At 30.7% G+C, this 20007-nt stretch overlaps 1 protein-coding gene across 4 annotated transcripts in view; it reads left to right on the forward strand.

Moving 5' to 3' along the window:
• LOC136970187 (long-chain-fatty-acid--CoA ligase 5-like) overlaps nucleotides 1-18359 on the forward strand; it is a 53244-nt gene extending 34885 nt beyond the window's left edge. For all 4 annotated transcript variants that reach the window (XM_067264604.1, XM_067264605.1, XM_067264603.1 and 1 more), the window contains exons 12-20: nucleotides 1092-1174; nucleotides 1945-2095; nucleotides 3916-3988; nucleotides 7504-7592; nucleotides 10829-10945; nucleotides 11153-11296; nucleotides 11375-11476; nucleotides 16474-16545; nucleotides 16623-18359. In XM_067264604.1, coding sequence (XP_067120705.1) covers nucleotides 1092-1174; nucleotides 1945-2095; nucleotides 3916-3988; nucleotides 7504-7592; nucleotides 10829-10945; nucleotides 11153-11296; nucleotides 11375-11476; nucleotides 16474-16545; nucleotides 16623-16760 — 969 coding nt within the window. In that variant the 3' untranslated portion in view covers nucleotides 16761-18359. The remainder of the gene's footprint in view (nucleotides 1-1091; nucleotides 1175-1944; nucleotides 2096-3915; nucleotides 3989-7503; nucleotides 7593-10828; nucleotides 10946-11152; nucleotides 11297-11374; nucleotides 11477-16473; nucleotides 16546-16622) is intronic.
• The last annotated feature ends 1648 nt before the right edge of the window (nucleotides 18360-20007 follow it).

Consider the following 20007-nt stretch of genomic DNA (forward strand, 5'->3'; position numbering starts at 1 on the left):
TGATGGACAAAGGAATATCTGCAAACACACCAAAGAGGAAGTGAATTGCATCAGCACACAATGGTGTGCATGAACTGGCAGATTTACCGAATGGCACATTGGCATTCACCATGGCATATGACATCCAAAGCCACTTGTTGTCCATCTATGTCCATTTAAACCATTCACAACAGAGGTGCCATTAACCACTTGACAGAAGACTGCATGCCTGGCATAGTGTTGTCAGCATTGCAACTGAACCACTGAATGGCATCAGGTATTGTTTATGGATGATTGCCGCTTCTGTCTTATGAGGAATGACAAGTGTGGCTGTATCCCAGGGAATGTTATGTGCCAGCCCTTTTTTCCAAGCTTTGCACTGTTTTCCCAATAGGCATCATAGTTTGGGGAGGCATCATGTTCAGTCATTAGACAGTCCTGGTGCACATTTCTGATGCAATGACAGAGGACCAGTAATTCAAGTGAATTATGTGTGGTTTGGTCACCGGTGCAGGTTGCATCTGAAATTGTGTTCCAGCAAAACATTTCCCAACTGCATGTTGCATGGTAAAATCTTACCAGCCTGAATAGAATTGACATCCCTTTTTTAGCTGGCAGCCCCACCAATTCTTTCTCCTATCAAACACCTGTGGGACCTCATCCTACATAAGGTGCACTGAGACCACCTTTACATACCATAGACAACATGCATGCCACAATAGATGCAGCTTGGCAAGGGATAATATCTCATGCAACCATTAATTGCCTCGTTGATAATATGCCTGACCTTATAATGACCTGTATAACTGCCATATTTCTTATTGAATAAACAGGAGTGTGTGCATATCTTTGTCCTTTTAATCCTTTGTTTAACTTTCTCATCTCTACTACTGGTCCTGCAATGTGCATGCATTCCTTCATAGTGTTGTGCTTTTACTTTTGAGGAGTGGAGGATATAAATTATTATTTTGTAATAATTCAATTAAAATTTTTAGAATTATGAATTAAATAACATATTTATAAATACAAAATTTAAATATTAGTGAAAATTAATTTTGCTTATTAATTATTATTAATTAATACAATAATTTTTTTATTTTTTTCATTTTTAGGTGCAGTCAAATGTTAGTGGAAGCAAATGGAAACAATGGCTATTAGAAAAAGCATTTAATAGTAAAAAAGCTGATTTAGACAGGTAATTACATAAATATTATGTTCAGGAATTTTGTATAATTTAGCCCTTGTTTGCAAACAACTTTCTGTAAATGTGTTGGAATGAATCAGAAGTACATAACCTGGAAGTTGTGAAAAAGTTCAGAAGGTTTTAGGACAGAGTTGCTTATTTAAAGGATCTAGATTTGAAGGATTATATATGATAGCATCCAAATTTAGGGAGTGTGAGCAGGAGAATTCACTCACTCTGAAATAGATGAAACACATTGTAATGCTTGCTCCAGAAGTAACTCATGAGGAAGTGTAATGAGGATAAAGTGTATTGAGTTCTTTACAATACAAAGAAAAATTAGTTTAACACAAAAGTTTTTAAAGAACTGAAGTTACACACTTCCCTGGCATTTGACATTCTATTCATGAAATATTTGAGCAGACCTCTCTTTTTGATTCCCAAATGTATGTATACATAATAAAATAAAACACTAAAAGTTTTTCTTTTGGAATCAACTTCTTAAAATTTTGTTTGGAATATGACAGACATACTAATATATAATTAATTCTATAATTTCATATGTCACATTTGTTTGTTGTATGGCTCTCATTTTGGTAAATTTGTCTTCCTTTTGTAATTTTATTGTAAACATCTGAAAATGCTTATACAGCAATGATTTTAAATAAATTTTTATCAAATATAGATTACAAATATTGCATGTATTATTAAAGAGAACAATATATTTACTCTTAATATTATATCATTTTTACAGTTAAATTATTGATTATTTAATATTTCAGGTTTGTAATTCGTCACAGTACATTTTGGGACTGGTTCGTTTTCAAGCAGGTTCGAGCAGGCATGGGTGGCCGACTACGTCTGATGGTTGTTGGGTCAGCTTCTCTTTCGGGCAGCGTCTTGACATTCATCCGTTGTGCTTTAGGATGTGTGGTAAGATCTATGTTATTTACCATATTTACTCGAATTTAACATGAACTTATTCAGGTTTTAGTAACTCTGAAAATAGTGTGCATCTCAGATTTGATGTAATATGTTATCATTAGCTCTACCTCTAATGCTATGCATATTATTTCTGTCAATAATACTATTTCATCATTTTTAATGATTTTATAAGATTATTATTTATAATAATAATTATTTAAGATGTCAACTTAGCTTGATCTCATTAGTCTAACTTACTACAGCAACATCATAAGTACAGTCTGTCTGTGGAAAAAATTAACCTGAGAGCAATGTCACTCTTGATGTCACTTCAGTTAAATCAATCTGCACATTCCCTAATGTGTCAACACTTAATATGTCAGATAGTATGTGAATTTTATTACTTTCTGTTATATAAAATAGGGAAAGTATGGTAATTGGTTAAAAAAATGACACCCTGAGATTTTTACATTTTTGGACTCAGGACCTTAATGCTGAGAAATGCAAAAAATTTTGGCTTTTTTTTCCTGTGTGTATGAATATTAGTGTGTGTCGGAGAGATGATTTTGTTCATCCTCTTTGAAGCTTAATAACTTCTGTGCTTTTTGCCAAAAATTTCTGAAATTTTGCAGTAAGGTTGTGTGTATTAGTGGATTGGTGCTGTTAAAATTTGGTGGTTAAAAGTTAACAGGGTGGGGAAATAGAGGGGGTGCTGTCCTATATCCAGTAGGGTCAAGCTTAATGACAATTTTTTGTTAGCATTTACAATTTTTTATAAAACCCATTGCTATACTCAAAATTAAGCTTTTTTATATTTTTAATTATTATAAAATGGTAAAAAGTTTTTTAATAAAATATAACAGATGGCACCAAAATTTTAAATGTCACTAGGAAAGTTAAGCAACTCATTGCTGGATTTTATTCTCTCACTAGATGGGCAAAATTACTTTTCTATTAACTATGTTAATTTTTTTATAGCATGCAGTAACTGTAAAAGAATGCTTTTAACAACCATAGCAATCTTCATATTCCAGTACCCAATATGAAACTTTTATAACACTGTTTTTAATGGTGGTGACATGTCTAACAAATGTAGAAGAAACTGGAAGTCACTTGCCACAACTAGGTGACAATGGCTGATTCTTTCCATAGACAGACTATAGTTGGATGAAAATCACAGAAAAAGTTATTCAGATCTCTTTAAAGAAATGTAACATTTTCAATGCTGTAAATGGCATCTAGGATGATTGCACGTGGGAAGACATGAACATCAAATACAGAGTTGATTTAGAATAGTCTGAAAGGAAAGTGAAGAGATTTTCAACTTTGATACTATATATAACTTACTTTACTGTGCAATAAATACTGAACAAATTTTTGTCAATGAAGCTGATTCTGTTGTGACATAAATTATTTTTTTTTCTATTTTTTCAAAATAAATCCTTGAGTGAGCATGTAAAATTTAAGGTGCATCTTAGATTTGATGGCCTTTTACATTCAAGTAAATGCTGTAAACAGATCAAATTTGATATATTAAGAATTACAATGTATATTATTGAAGTTATCATAATATGTTCAACAGTTTTAACTGTGTAATAGATTAAATTCAATAAGATATAAAAATTGGCTTAAAAGTGATATCTTTTATATTCATAATTTTTAATCCAAAATGGCCATGGCCATTCATTTTATGTGGTAGCAATTGGTCCAGATAATCAGTGTTCTGTCATTAGTATGCTTTTAATTTCAAATAATTTATAATTTAGATTTATACTGGAAACTGTCTTCAAAAAATAGTTTTAGAAATCAATAATAGACTTTTATTTTAGGTAATAGAAGGCTATGGACAAACAGAATGTGTAGCACCCTGTACTTTAACAATCCCAGGGGATCCAGATGTTGGTATGTTGACTTATTTTATTCTATCCTAAAAGAATAAGTGGTTAAAAAGTCTTTAAAAAATTGAATGATTAATTAAACTACATATGTTTTTCTAATTTTTAGAGAAATTAGAGTAGAAATATTAATAACATAGTTAAAAACAAAACATAAATAATAGAAAATAAAAAAATAAACAAGAGGTACTATAAATTTTTCATTACATACAGACTTTTGAAGAGCAAAAATATATAAAATTTTGCACTGTAGAATTAATACACTAAAAAGAAAGCTTTTTGTTTTAGGAAGTTAAAAAATATAGTGTGTGCAAATACTATATTAGACTGCAACTCCAAAAGACAGCAAAACACTCAACAATGATGAAAGTCTCAAAGCTTGAGACTGACTGGCTACTCCTGTCTCTTATGTAATAGACAACCAAACTCCAATAAACAATGTTTCCTGTTCCCAATATCCATTTCTTGAAAGAAGCAATATATTACTCTGTGAGTGCTTCTTGGATGTAATTGCTTCCCCCACATACAACTCCTGACTCACCACTGACAAAATTATGTAGAGTGAAAACACTACATTACAAATATTTATTTTGAAACTTTTTATTTTATTACTTTTTTAGGACATTTTTAGTGTAAATGTAATTTGAATAGGGAATAAAAATGATATACAATGATTATTTCCAGAAATGATGTGTTTTATTATTATAATTTTATATTCAGAAATGTCCATAATTATATTTTGAATTTTATACAGTGGGTGATCGGTTAACAAACATAATCCATTCCAAGACTTTGCTTGTTAACCGATTATCAATTTACCCTAGATTTTTATGGAAATTTGATTAATTCGTTCTGGAGACCCCAAAAAATAAAAATATATACTTTTTACTATGTTTATTTTTGTAATAATAAAAATACATATATACACAGTCTTGCATTTTTATTAGTCATGTTTTTTCCATTTGTGGGGGTTAAAGGATCTGTCTAATGTCAATTGCTTTTCTCTCTTCTTCAGGATTTTTCAGAATTAATTGATAGCATTGTAATTGTAGAGATCCCCAAGCCTATTGACCTCAATATAGTTCGGATGCCATTCTAAGACCGTTGTTCTGACATTCTCCCATTTCTTCAAAAGACTTTAATAGCAGATATTGGCATTAATCCTCTTTTTCAGAAGAAAACATATCTTGCTGAGTTTCTTGGTGTTCTTCATTTAAGAGTTCTTGGCATTCTTCTGATGTCAGATCAGTTTCAGGTTCCATTATCAGCTCTTCAATGTTCTTTATTTCTCAGATGTGATTTTTGTTACTCCTTAAGCCGCTTGAGTTTTCTTAATAATACAGTATTTTTCTTAGATAAGATTGAACTGTGGCCTACTGCAGACCTGTTTGAGCCATACTGCCCACTCTACCTTTGCTATTATACTCTCACCTTTTAGAAAATAAAAACCGACACAAAACTTAACAAGTGCCCACCCGACAGTCTTGTGAATCCTATAAAAGAATTGTTTCAGTCAGAAAAATAAAAGGCTAGAATTACAAGGGAGAGTTTCAAAGTTCAGAGGAATACTATGATCAGTATGTACTGGGTTGAGTGTCGATGTCGACGTCTCTCACATTTCGAAAAGTTTCGAATTGTTGCCCGAAGACAAGGGAAAACCAATGGGTATTCATTATTTTATGTTGCTGCTTCTTGTGTTTGTTCTGTGAGATGTTCGTTGTCTGAACATAAAAATCTGTTGCGAAAGTGTTCATTAACCGATCACCCACTGTATTTTAAAAAAAGAATCATTGTAAAATTTTAGAACAAGAATGTTTAATGTTCTATTTCATTCTTTGTTTTGTTTCACAGTAACTCTACTCTATGGGCACTAAGCACACAGTTTTATAGTTGCAGAAATGAAACACAGTTTTTAATATGAATATGCACATATGGTGCCAAATAATTGGAATGATTAAAAAGATGCAACCAGGCTTGTTCTGAACCTAGGAATGCATAAGCAATTTTTTGTTATGCAACAGAAAATCACATATACATTCTTAGTCTTAGAGGTTCTTTCTAATCATGCCTTTGTGAGTTTAGTCAATCTGATTATGGGTGGATTGGCTGTGGACAGTGTCTGACAAAGCCAGGATATTACAAAAAAATTTCCAAGGTTTCTGACGGACTTGAACCAAAGTGTTCTTGAGAGCAAGCTGATGTCTTTACAGTCTTGATTATGTGACCCAAAGTAAATTTAGGAGTATTTTAAGCACAGTTGAAAAGCCAGCATGGAAGTCATTCAGAGGTGTTGCACAAAATTTCTTGGGTAATCACAAAGCTCCAAATTACTGCATAATTGTGAATGGGCTCTTACAATCTTACAAAGATATGGGATATAATAGGTCCCTCAAAATGCATTTCTCGGATTCCCACCTGGATTTCTCCCCTGACAATTTTAGATAAGATAAATAAATAAGAGTTTATGAATGATGTCTAAATCAGTGATCTCCAAACTTTTTTGATTGCATACCCCTAAGACAAAAGTAATTATAAGTTGTACCCCCTACAATATATATACAGTATATATAAATGTTGTCTTGACCAGTGCTGCATACCTGTTATTACATGTTCAAAAATCTATTATTTTTGGGTTCTTGAATACATATTCAGACAAGGAATTGGAAGGAATGTTGAGTCTAAATGAATCTTACTTTTCTTCAATAAAACTTTTCAAATAAATTAGATTTTATATGTACATTTTTCTATGTTTACGGAATAAATTACTCATATTTTTTGTCAGAAAAATTTGCTAAGCTTTCACTATAAATACACAATTTGAATTTTTTTCTGTGTATGATTGCAAATGATTGTGAGCCTACTTCTTCTGGAGGATGACTGTAACATTAGACAGACTGCAGACAGGACACACACAATATTTTGAAAGAAAAACTTGGCATGCCCCACTTTGGAGACCACTGGTCTAAATAAGCATGTTTTACATTTAAACTGTCACAAAAAAGAAAAACCAGACATGCTGGAGAAAAACTGTTTATATATATTTGAAAACAGCATAAAAAATTCTATTAGGATCAGACATTTTCATTTTTTACCCCAGTGTGATCAATATTTTTGGATATGTTGATTAATGCTTATGTCAGTTTAAATAAGCTTTGTTGGTAATGAATTTTATTTAAACCCCCTTCTTAACATTTGAAATGGCTTTTGAGACTACTATGATGCAGCATTAAAATGAAAAACTATTTGTTTTAATGCTTCATCAGAGGAATGTGAAAATAGTTATGTCAAACATGTTATGTTTTATGGTATTTTGTATTGTTTTTTAACTTGTTGTTACTTAACAAAACTTGAAAATATGCTTAAATTATTAATTTTATCCTCTCATAAAAATATTTAAAAATTTCATTTCACATTTATGGCACATCTTAGAATTAAGGAAATGTGGCAATTTTTGCTGTATGATAACTTGTGATATATGACAAGAGAATTTAGCATCATCAATTATTTGCAAATTATTTTCAGATCACGTGGGCCCACCTTTGCCTTGCTGTAGTGTGAAGTTAGTAGATGTCCCTGAAATGGAGTACTTTGCAAGTGAGAAAAAAGGAGAGGTAAGTGTATATAAACTATTATGCAATTTGTTGAGTAATACATATGCATTTAACTTAGATTTTTAGATTTTAGTAATAACTATTCTTTGAAAGGGTCATTATATGCAATTTTCAGAGTTACAGAACAGTTATAGTTTAAATCAGTTCACTTAAATAGGCTTTCTTAAAGCATACTATCAAATCAACAGAACGAGAAAAAGTTGGATATTTTACTAATAGGAATTATTTAATAAAGTACTTAGTTTATGTAATATACAATTAAAATTAATTAGTAATTAAGTAGTGTAAAGAATTCACCAAACATCAAAATGAACCATGTTAAAAACAGTTAATATAAGTTAGTTATTGAGTCACAATAGTAAATTCTGTAAAATTTGCCACTAAAATCAAATTAATTGTATAAAATCTTAAACTGGGATTTCTGTTTGTTTTGTACAAATTTATTAGTTATACTACTTTCATAAATACAGTATGTTTGTAGCCACATAACATATGTGAGTGACATAAGTTATAAATAATTTAATATTTCAAAAAGAGTATCAGACTAACTTAATTGCTGTTGTATTATTTTTGGGATGATTTAGCATTTATGAAATAAACTTCTGAGGGAAATGAGTTATATATATTTGTTGTTTTCAAGAAAGAAACTTAAATTTTCTGTATTTGATGATAAGGGAATCATTAATGTTGAAATGACTAATACATGTTGCACAGTAACTCTTCAGACACCGAGAAATTTCTAATGACGTTAAAGTTACAGATCTTGTATGCAATACCACCTTATAGGTGGTATTGGATACGTGATCTGTAGAATGGTGTTTTGACTTAAGAGTTTAACTTGTTCCATGAGAGAATTTGTAACTCAAATTACTTGTATGTCAAATCAATTTTCCCTATTGAAATGAGTTGAAATGCCATTAATACATTATGGATTTCTTAAAACACTATAATTTTTTGTTACATGCTTTTAAATAAGAAAAATGTACTTATAAATAATGAATATTGTATAAAAAAATACAATAGAATGTACTGCAATAAACTGGTTTTGTGGATGTTGCAGTGTTTGCTGCACAGATAAAGAAAGAAAAGATGGAAAATGAGAGAGACTTGTGTTGCACACAACAAGAAAGTGAACTAATGCCTGTCACTCAATCATGTGTTTTACTATAAGCTAGCCTGTCAGACATTGGAAGAGTAATGAAAATGACAAAATTATGGCAGTTTTCCATCTTCTTTTTCTTAATCTATGGTTTGTTGTGCTAAGTAGCAGTGGGGTATCTGAAGCTGGCTCTTAACCCGAATTTTAGCTCTCAACTTGAAGCAAAAAATTGGCCAAGAGACAGCTTGTATCTCGAGAAACTCACTTGTTGGGACACTTGTAAGTCAAAGTACCACTGTATATATAAGTGGTTCATTCAGTACCAGTTGACCATACAGTATTGCATACAACTTAGGTCTCATATGCAATATCATATGTATAATGTTAATCTCATTACAAATTTTTCACTAGACTGTAATTTTTTGAACATCTTACACAACTATTAAAAATTTTAACATGCAGTCTTAACTTGAATTTCCCACTGTTGCAACAGACTGAATCTTTGCTCCCTCAATTGTCCAACTATCATTTATATTCTTGATTCAAATGGATTCTTGGAGAACTTTCTTTGTCATCATTGTGATGTCTCATTTAAAAATCTTTTCCTTTAAAGAGAATTATGAAAATAACAATATATCTTACATTTTTAATACAAGTGGATTGTAATAAACTATTGATTTGTTAAATATAAATGCACTAGTTCTTGTCATGTAATTTCTAATTAATATTTGTAGCATAATTTCTGCCTAATTAATTTGGCTGATGGTTGGTTGATTATTAGCACTAAAAATTCATAATTTAGAATTCTTGAAAATTTCAAAAGACACTTCTAAATTTTCTTAAATCTTACTTATGTTCCTGATGAAATATTCGATGTTTGTTCAGCAATTTATCTTTCAACAAGTGTCTAATATGCTAATATTTACAATTATGAATATACTAACAAATAATTAGTTTATTTATATATTTATGCTAATGATGATTTTACACAATTGTTGCATGAAGATTAAGTTCATTAATCATTAGTATTTGATATTTTGTACTCTGTACATTGTATATTCATTTACTGCACGATCATCAACTATCTGTACAAAGAATTTTGAGTTCAGAGACAATTATATACTATCCATTAAAAATATTTGTTTGATCCAATTGTGGATGCCAGTAATTGACAAGAGGACTTAAAAATATATATTGTACAAATTAGGATAAACTTTTGCATGGTCAATGTAGGGGACTAAAAAGTTTCTCCAGTAAGTTGTAAGTTTCACTTTTATGTTTTATTCAAGAAAATTGCAATTTTAGGTTATGCGGAATTGCTTTCAGACCTGGGGAATTGACAGATATTGGAATAATTTTTATACATGTGAATTATGTCTGAAAACTGACAGTTTAAAATTTAAAAAAAATGCCAATTTTCTGAACTGTCACTTGAGATACCTCAAATGTTTGACGGTTGCCAAGTGGTCAGAGACAAAAAGCTTAAAGTTTTTTAATAAAATATCATAAAACTGCATGTGGCACCATCTGTTAAGTGTTGCTGGAAAAGTTACGCAACACTTTGCTAGATTTTCATCTTAATAATTCACTTCCTTCCTAATTATATTCCTTGTATTTAATTACTGTACATTACTTGTCTGAAAATAATAATAACTCGAAATCATCACAGTTTATAGTGAGAAATGTAAAAAAAAAAAATTAAACTTCCAGCAAGCATTAACATGCAACTACAGAATCTGCAGGTGAAATCTCTATCTCTTACAACAACTCCTACTGTTTGCCAACTATCAAACATTCAAGGTATTTAAAGTTTGTTGAGAAAATTGGCATTTTTTTAAAAAAATTGGAACTCAGTTTTCAGACAATCCACATACATGAAAATTGTTTTTTTAATATCTGATTCCCTGGGTCCAAAAGTGATCTTCTGTCTGACCTAAAAATTGCAATTTTTTCGAATTAAATAGAAAAGATGGAACCTACAGCTTTACAGGATGCTTTTTTATGGCATAGAATAAACATGTGAATACTGATCCAAACCTAGGAAATATGTTTAAGCTTCCCATTGTAAGCCATATAAGAAGGCACTGTGTCTTACATTAACAAATCAAATTAATTATCATATATTTTTTTTCTTTAGATTTGTGTTAAAGGAACAACAGTCTTTCAAGGTTACTTAAAAGATCCAGTGAAAACTGCAGAAACTCTCGACAAAGAAGGCTGGCTGCATACCGGAGACATCGGAATGTGGTTACCTGTATGTCTTCCTGTTGAATAATAGATAAATTACAATTAAGTTTACTAACAAGCTAGAGTAAAAATCAATAATACAGAAAATTCTATCTTAATCTTTATAAAACATTTAATGGAGTAGTGTTTATATGTTCGTTTCTTAAATCAGAATTACTTAAGCATTTTCTATATACAACTAATTATTTTTAAAATCAAAAATTTTCTTTTTCAGAATGGTACTTTGAAAATTATAGATAGAAAAAATCATATTTTCAAATTAGCCCAAGGAGAATTTGTAGCGCCAGAAAAAATAGAAAATATTTATTCGCGTAGTACTTTTGTTGCACAAATTTTTATTCACGGAGAATCTCTAAAGGTAAATCAAATCATTCAAATTTGAGTATCTTATTTAAAAAGGTCTGTATTAATTTTACATTGAACCATTTTTACGCAGTCTTGTCTCGTTGGGATCGTTGTACCTGACAGAGAAGTTTTAGAACAGTGGTGCTTAGAACATTCCATCAATGACACTTGGGATGAAATGTGCAAAAACAAGGTTAGTTTTTTGATTTTATGATTTAGAATTGTTAAATCAATTATGCAAAATGTAATTTTGATATTTTGAAAGTCAGTGTTCTATTTTGTTTTTTACAAAACACAAATACAACAATAATGAGAATAACAGCAAATTGTAACAATTACTTTCCTTTACAGCTGTTTTGTTGCCCTAATTTTACAGTTTAATATTAAAATATTACACCCATCAGTCATACATTCTTTTTTCTGGTTTGCAATTGAAACAATGTAATATATACAGTCGATTCTGTTTAATTGGACCACCGGTTAATCGGGGCAGCCACTTTATTGGGCCATACTAATAAATTAATATATAATTTAATTGCTTAATTGGGACAGTAACAGAAAAGGAATTTTGCAAGTTTTGATATATTTTAGGGATCTTCCAAAAATATGTTGACTTTATGTACACTAATGTCATGTAGACCTAACAATTGGCAGAGACAAAGCGATTTTGTCTTTTGCTCGGGCAGTTCAGTTTTTCTAGAGGGGGTCACCACAGTGGAATGTATTGCACAGGGATTCTGTCTGAGATGAACCTGAATGCGAGCTACTGACCTGCTCTGGATTGGACTAGACGATCCCTTTAAAAGCAAAGGGACAAAGATCCCTGAACAATTTTTCAAGGTCTCTCGACTGAGTTGAAAGACAGCTAGGAGTTTCCTTGGAAAGTATTATGTGCATAATTATGTCTAGATTCGAACAGCAGCCATCCAATCATTGAGACCAGCATCTGGAGTTGGCAGATTCTATGGATGCTCTTGCTGAAATAGCCCATCTCCAAGTAAAGGAAACTGTGCTTAAAGGAAGACCGTAAGGTGACCTTTGGACAAACCTTTTTCTTTCTTCCTTTTTAGTTAGAACATGTTCTAACTAAAAAGGGAGAAAGGAAAAATCATTTGATGAGGAACGAATTGAATGGTCAACTCTTATGTACAGTACATCACTACTAATACTGTATTTGGCAACATTAGCATGATGTGAATCAGTTATCTATCGTTGAGTCTGGAAAATTTATAGTACAAATATTTTCTGTATTTTGATTTAATAAAGCATTAAAATAGGTACCTAATTATTATTTTTTACCTACTTATTTATTTACCTACATATTACTTATTTTAGAATTTATTATTAGTTCGTTTAATTGGGGTAGTCGCTTAATTGAGCCAAAATGGATTAGTCCCAATGTGTCCCAATGAAGTGGAATTGACTGTATTCTATTGATATGCAGTTGGAAAACATGTTTAACTCAGATTTAAAATGTTCTATTTCCAAAATGATTTGAGTTTATTTAAATATTTACATTTTTATTCACAAAATAAGAAACTTGAATTGTTCTTTTTTAAAAATGAACTGATGGTTAACATTAAAATACACTTGCTTATTTATGAGCTGGTTTTACCTTTGACAACAATTTGATTCATTATTTACTCTGTACCAATGTAATTATTTAAATGAATAGTTTTTTTGTAAAATAAAACTATTCATTTAAATAATCGCAATTGGTTCTTTACTTCACATTTAAATTTATATCTTTCTTTCTACTTAGCAAAATAGTCAACTGTTAATAATCAAAAGCAGATTTATCATTTACTTTGTTTATCTCGGTGCAGTACATAAAAATTGGATAGAATATCTTGTGTAAATAAATGCAAATGAAGTCTTCAAACTTTAGATGCAGAGTTTCAAAATTTCAACTTAGTTTCAAACATAAAATAAATTTGGAAAGTGAAGTGATTAATTGCTTTTAAATTTTATATAAATATAAACCATAAATTGTCAGTAATTAATCCATATGGTTATATGAACTAAGGCTGTATTCAATTCTGCCTTAGTTCGTATAACAATATACAGTACCAACAACAACTACAAAAATGTGTATTTTTGGCATTTGTCTTTGTAAAGCAATCACACTAACTGTTATCTTTCTATTTTAGTTGTGTATTGCTCAAGATTCAATATTTAGTCATTGTCATAGTGCAACCATTCAGTACAAACTTTGGGGATACTATAGATTACTATCTATGGAATTTCGGGTCTTTGGATATATATCTGAACTCAGGAGACCGAGACGAGTTCAACGATACCTTACTTTTGGACCGGAGACTAAAGATAAAAAAGTTGTTATACTTTTTTCCAGCGATTGCATGATGATAGGGAGTTGCGTCGCTCTCTCCGCTAAGTCAGCTTTGCTATCACGATCGGGAGTCGCGTCGCTTGCCGTTAAAATTGCCTTTAGTAGACGTTTCCCCCTTTTTTTTTTACTTTGTTCAATAACTACCGTGAATCAATAACTAGTGATGTTTAGCACATGGCAGCCTGCCGGCAGCTCCCCTCCAGGAGGTCAGTTGAGAGCACGAACAGTCGGAATGGTTCGCCAAGTTTGCTGCCATAAGTAACATTAACCGAAATGGCGATCGCGCGATGATCGGAAGTTGCGTCGCTCTCTCCACTCTTGTATCGTGTGTTTAACCCTACTGGAGATGACCGTAGTCCGACGTCACGTTTTGCAGACTTTACCGCAAGATGGCAGTACTAGCAACTATGGTGCCGTCTTCATGAGAGCATTAAAAAAGTATGGTAACTTAAAAAGCATGATAATTTTTTTATTTTTTGTCCCCGGTCCAAAAATAGGGTACCGTTGAACTCATCTCGTTCCCCTGAGTTCAAACATATAATCAAAGTTTTGAAATTCCATAGGGGGTAATCTATAGTACACCCCAAACTTCAGTTTAGTAAGCTTAATAGACATTAAAGGCTCATGATTTATTTAGAAAAAGTTGTTCAGATAGGCAAAGAAATTGATAAAAATGTGAAATTTTCTTGCTATTAAATTTACTTAATTATAATAATTACTTTTTGTTGTTTGGTGTTGAACTAATATTTTTGTCTCAAATCCATATTGTAAAGCACGTGTGTATAGACCAGTGAAATGTATAAAACAAAGACTATGTATAGTAAATTGCAAGTGTCCTAATAGCAAAATAGAGTTCAAGTATTCATACTCCCAGTATAAGTTCTGAGAATTTGTTCTTTCTATGTACTGTACTTGGAGATGAAATAGTCAAACTAATTTGAAAGCATATAAACTTTGGAAAAGTCAGCTAGAATTAATATTCTTGATCTAAATGATTTTTATAAAAATGTATCTAGAGAAGGAAGTTCTAAATTTTGACATTTCACTTCCAGAAGAGAATTATAAAAGTCTTAGAAAGTTTGCTTGGGGAATACTTTCTATTTTTACTTTTATATACCTTTACAATCAAACCTTTTAAAAATTAAATATGTAAAATCAAAATATTGGATATCTAAAGGAGATTTTAATATTGTGCCTTGCAAATGTGACCAATATGGGCCTCATCTCACCTTTGTTGGACTTTTGTATTTCATATTCATGAAATCATACTAAGAATTTGATATTTATAAATTTTTTTATTTGTAGGGTTTTTTGTTAAGAAAATTAAGTTAATAAATCTCACTAATGTGTACATTTGATTATAAGAAAGGGTTGTTGTATATTTATAATTAGAATCCTTAGTTAATGTGACTCTACTAAAACTATGTAATGTGCCATTATTTTAGTATAACAGTCATCAATAAGCACTGTACGAAGAGTTTTTCTTAACATGCTGTTTTTTGTCTGTGTTCATTGCACTAACCAAAGACCACCCATGTTTTCAAATTTCATAAAAGAAAAAATTATGAAAGTTTATCTAGCATTAATAACATTAACATTGTAAATTAAATAGATCAAATCCAAATGATTATTTAATTAAGTGTATTACATCACAAACACAACTTTTCTGTAATTAATTTTTTTCTTCTTTCAAAATATGTTTGTCATTTAATTAATTAATTTTGCAATATGTAATGTGAAACAATTTATTTTTGTATTATATGTATAGAAAACTTTCATCCAATTATGACTCCACTGCAATCTATTTGTAATAGACCTTGATCTATGTTGTGGTGATCATTCATAAACAGACTGTCAAACTGGATCATTTTTATTAAGAGTAATAAATAATAATGCATTATTGCAAAATTTCTAGAAATTATAACAAAAACACATTTGAGAATATTATTTAACGAAATGAATAATAAAATATGTCATCCTTCTAAATTGTGTAAATTGACTAAATTTATAAGTACCGATATCCCCTGTACAACACATTAGTTAGGTTTCAAAAATTTTCATGTTATGTAAGTCCATGCTATCCAAAACAAAGAACGAGTACAAAACATAAGTTTAGGTTCCAAAGTTAACAAAAGTATAGTATTCTTTTTCATAATTAAGAGAAATAAGATTATTAAAGAAATCAATGACAATCAAAAAGTATTGCATGTAAATATTAATTTTTTTCTTCACTACTAAACACTATTAAATGAAAACATTTTCTTTCTGGCAAAATATCATCTGAGCTTTCCTGTTGACTTTAATCTGAAGTGTCAGCAACATCTTAATTTCATGAAAAAATTGAAAAATCAGAGAAAAAATCAAAACTTTCAGTTGCTCGCCTTTGCCTAAGATATCTTTAAATATTTAATCTTTGTAAGTACTAACTTTTTAACTAAATGTATAAAAATGAAACACAGCGACAGTCTTTCAGGTTTATTTAGAGCACTATCAGCAGTGACAGGGACATCTGGTTTATAGAAAAGCTACAATAGGAAGCCAGAACAAGGATGAAGAAAAATTGTACAATCGGTTCTTAAAGAAATTTATTGTAACAGTCTGTGTTACAATAAATATATGAAAAGTGATAGTCGTACTCTTCTCCTTCCTTAACTAAAGTAAGATGCTTGTAAATGTTTTTCTACAACACTTATGATTAACATTTTGTGTCTTTTTATTACAAGTCTTGAAAGTTGTACACATTTTAATATATCTAAATGTATTTAGTTTGGCTATATCCAATTTGTTAATATAAAGATTAGAAATTCAATATCTTATTGCTTTATTTCTACATTTTACAGATTGTTAAGAAAACAATTTTGGAAGATCTCGCCAAACTAGGGAAAGAAGCCGGCCTCAATTCTTTCGAACAGGTAAAAAATTTGCTCTTAAGTTTTTAATGATGTAATAGTGCAAGAAACATTATAATTCCTATCTCTTGTGATTACAGGCAAAGGATATTTATATACATCCAGAATTATTCACAGTAGAAAACGGTTTGCTCACTCCCACCCTAAAAACAAAACGTCCCGAATGTAGAAAATTTTTTATGTCTGAAATTGAAGCCATGTATAGAGTCTTAGTTTAAATATTTTGTGAGGGGGGAAGAAATAAACATACGTATATACGTATATGTTTTTTGAATAAGAAAAAGTTGTGATATTTGAAAAGCAAAAATGGAAAAATAGGTCAGAAAATTTAGGAAAAGGAGAAACAAGTTGTGACGACTGAACTAACGTGCAATTTCATTTAGATATTATATTGTGTCACACTTAAAAAATAATAATGATAACGAATTACTTTGTCAGAAATTCTTTCGTCTTTCACATACTTAAAAGTTGTCTTGTGGATTTGCATAAGTTATTTAAATATGCGTTCGATGACTCTGGTTCTCAAATGAAAGGAATTTATATGGTAATTTAAGTACTAAACTGTCACAAGATTAAATTATCAAGGGGAAAATAAAGTTATAGAAGCATCACTGCTTCTAGAAAACATTCCACATCCTTCTATGAGGAAAAAGTTTAATTGTTTAAGTAATTCTCAAAGTAGTAAGTGTCAAAATGGATTGTCTTCCACGACAAAGAATTTAAAGCACTTAATTAGCATACTCATTCTGTTTGCCATTTTAATAAAATAAAAAAATGTTCTGTTTTTTAGGAAAGCTCTTTCAAAATTAATTAAAATCATATCAATTTTCTGATTATCTTTAATAATGTTAAGCATCCATTGCATTTATATACATATAGAGAACCTTATCATATCAAAATTTAAAACTCTATTCTTTCTGGAAAAATCAAATGCCATTCTAAGGTATCTAAAATATTAAGATATGGGGGAAAGCCGACTCAAAGGGTAATCATCGCATTTTAATATCTTTTTCTTCTGTGTTTTAAGAAATTATAATGTATGTATATAATGTAAGCAAACACATTTTCTGTTGTTATAGCACACAAAAATAACCAAAGATGTGTACATAGTTTTTGAAAAATGCGTCTTTTTGGTAGAAACTTATTTATGAATTACTATTTAATTAAGTTGTTAAGAATATTGTTAGTTCCTAGTTAAAAATTCACCAAAAAAAAAAAAAGACCCCAGAAAGTTGTCGCTCGTGTGTGATATGATGTCTCGTCTGTTTTTTATACTATTCGCTTAACACTATACATTTTTAAATGAACCGTATTCATTGTTGACAATGTGATATTCAAGGTTTCAAGTTTTGTTTTGCACATGCCTCAATTTCTCGTTCTTCATTTTACTTTGAGCTGTCGGCAGACATTCGAACAAAACCTGATCCAAATTACGTTTTGCCTGCAGAAAGACTGACCTCCTTTCCGAAACCAAAGCGGAATTTGCTGTCTAATGACATTCCATTTGTATTTTGTACTTTAAATTTTATTTCCTTAAAAATTTAGAATTAAGTGTGAATTAATTTATTTAGAGATTGTAAGAGAGTCCTAAACTGGAACCTCATTTTTCCCATTGTAATTTATATTTCTGATGTGTATTGCATTTATAAAAAAATAACTACATTAACCCGATCGTACGTGTTCAATTAACGAAACATCTTGGAACAGAATAATGTCTGTACATAAATTTGTACATTCTGGTTTGTGAGATTTGTACATTTAATGTGTGCAGGTGGGTATGTATGTATACAAAGTTAGTAAAGTATATCTTTCACCAATTTTTGCTCTGTTTTGTGTTTTCTTGCATTAACGATCCGTGTTTGCAAATCAGACAACTTTTGATTTAAAACGATTCTTGTGCTGAACCGCTGCTTGCATGTGGCATACCTAATCAGTTTCGTAGCCCATCAAGACACATTTTTTTAAATGAACTACAATTTGTAATATATAGTAGACTCTCAGTTATTCATGATGAAAGGGAAAGTATTATTTGCACCAGTTAATCTTGTACCTAGTATACAGAACAAGTAAGCATGAGGCAAACAACACACAAATCTATCTCATCTGTATCATTCCTGTCCTCTGCTTTCTAGTCTATTGGTCAGAAAAAAGAAGTCAATCAATTTGTGGTAACTTAACACCCATGTTCATTTTTGGCATCCCAGTTGAGTTAATGTGATCCCAGGTAATTCAGTTTACTACATGATGTGAGTTACCTGGTGATGCTTATTATATAAGAATGCAACTTTCAGAATACATTTCTGGTGGAACTTTTATTATTACTACAGGAATTACTAGCCTTTTATATAAAAAACAAAATACATTTATGCAGCAGCAATTTATCGTGTTTTCTGAATACAGAATCATTGTTTACTAAATAAGTACCAAATTTAACATTTAATGCACACACTTGTACTATTTTTAATAATAATTATAAATTCAAAACATAGTAAGTTTTAATAATGACTGCATACCACATGACAAGAAGGGTATATTTGGTTCAAATACAATTGTACAGTACAGTATATGGCTTTTGTCTTCCATGTAAATATCTGCCATCTGAACCCTCAGGAAATTTAATTTGTACAAGACAAGAAAATACAGACTCACAAAAAGTAGTTGCTCATTGAATGCTTTCCTGTTCATGTAAATAAAAAAATACAATTAAATACTCACATGTTTCAAGAGCATCTTTCTTGGCATTAAAAAGAGACTAGAATAGTGTCTTCAGAGAGCTCAATTCCATCTGTAGTTTGGTGGGTACTTTAAAGAAATCAAGACAAGGTTGAAATACTAATTTTGGGGTAAGGTCATGTTTCTCAAAAATAGCAAACCCATCATAGTACTCTTCAGTTAATGAGTGTAAAACAGCAGCTCTTTGTTTTATCTAATACCCTTGTTCATTTGATCACACACTTATCAAGTTTCAATACTGCTTCACGTTTATCTTTAAAGTTTTCATAGACGTTGATGCCTAATGTGTCCTACTCATAACTACCATAAGCAAATAGTTCCTCGTAACAATGAAAATTCTTGGTTAAAGCACAGAAAATTTATGAACCAAGTCAGTGAATTCGTCTAAAGATATTCCATATTTTTTAGGGTCAAAGTATACCCAAGTAACCTCAATGGCGATACTATGGCCGCGCTTCCGACTGTTCGTGCTCTCGACTGACCTCCCGGAGTGGAGCTGCCGGCAGGCTGCCGTGTGCTAAACGTCACTAGTTATTGATTCACGGTAGTTATTGAAAAATTAAAAAAAGGAAACGTCTACTAAAAATGTTAATCTAACCTAACCTAACAGAAGCGCCGTCATTGGGGTACCTAGGTATACTTTAACCTTTTTTAGAATAATGTCATTCAATAACAAAACTATCGCATTGCTGGAGTGAAGTTACAAAAATTAAAAGTTTCACAATTGGCGAC

The sequence above is a fragment of the Centruroides vittatus genome, unplaced genomic scaffold (assembly GCF_030686945.1).
Source record: "Centruroides vittatus isolate TY-2023 unplaced genomic scaffold, ASM3068694v2 contig_19, whole genome shotgun sequence".
Lineage (NCBI taxonomy): Eukaryota > Metazoa > Arthropoda > Arachnida > Scorpiones > Buthidae > Centruroides > Centruroides vittatus.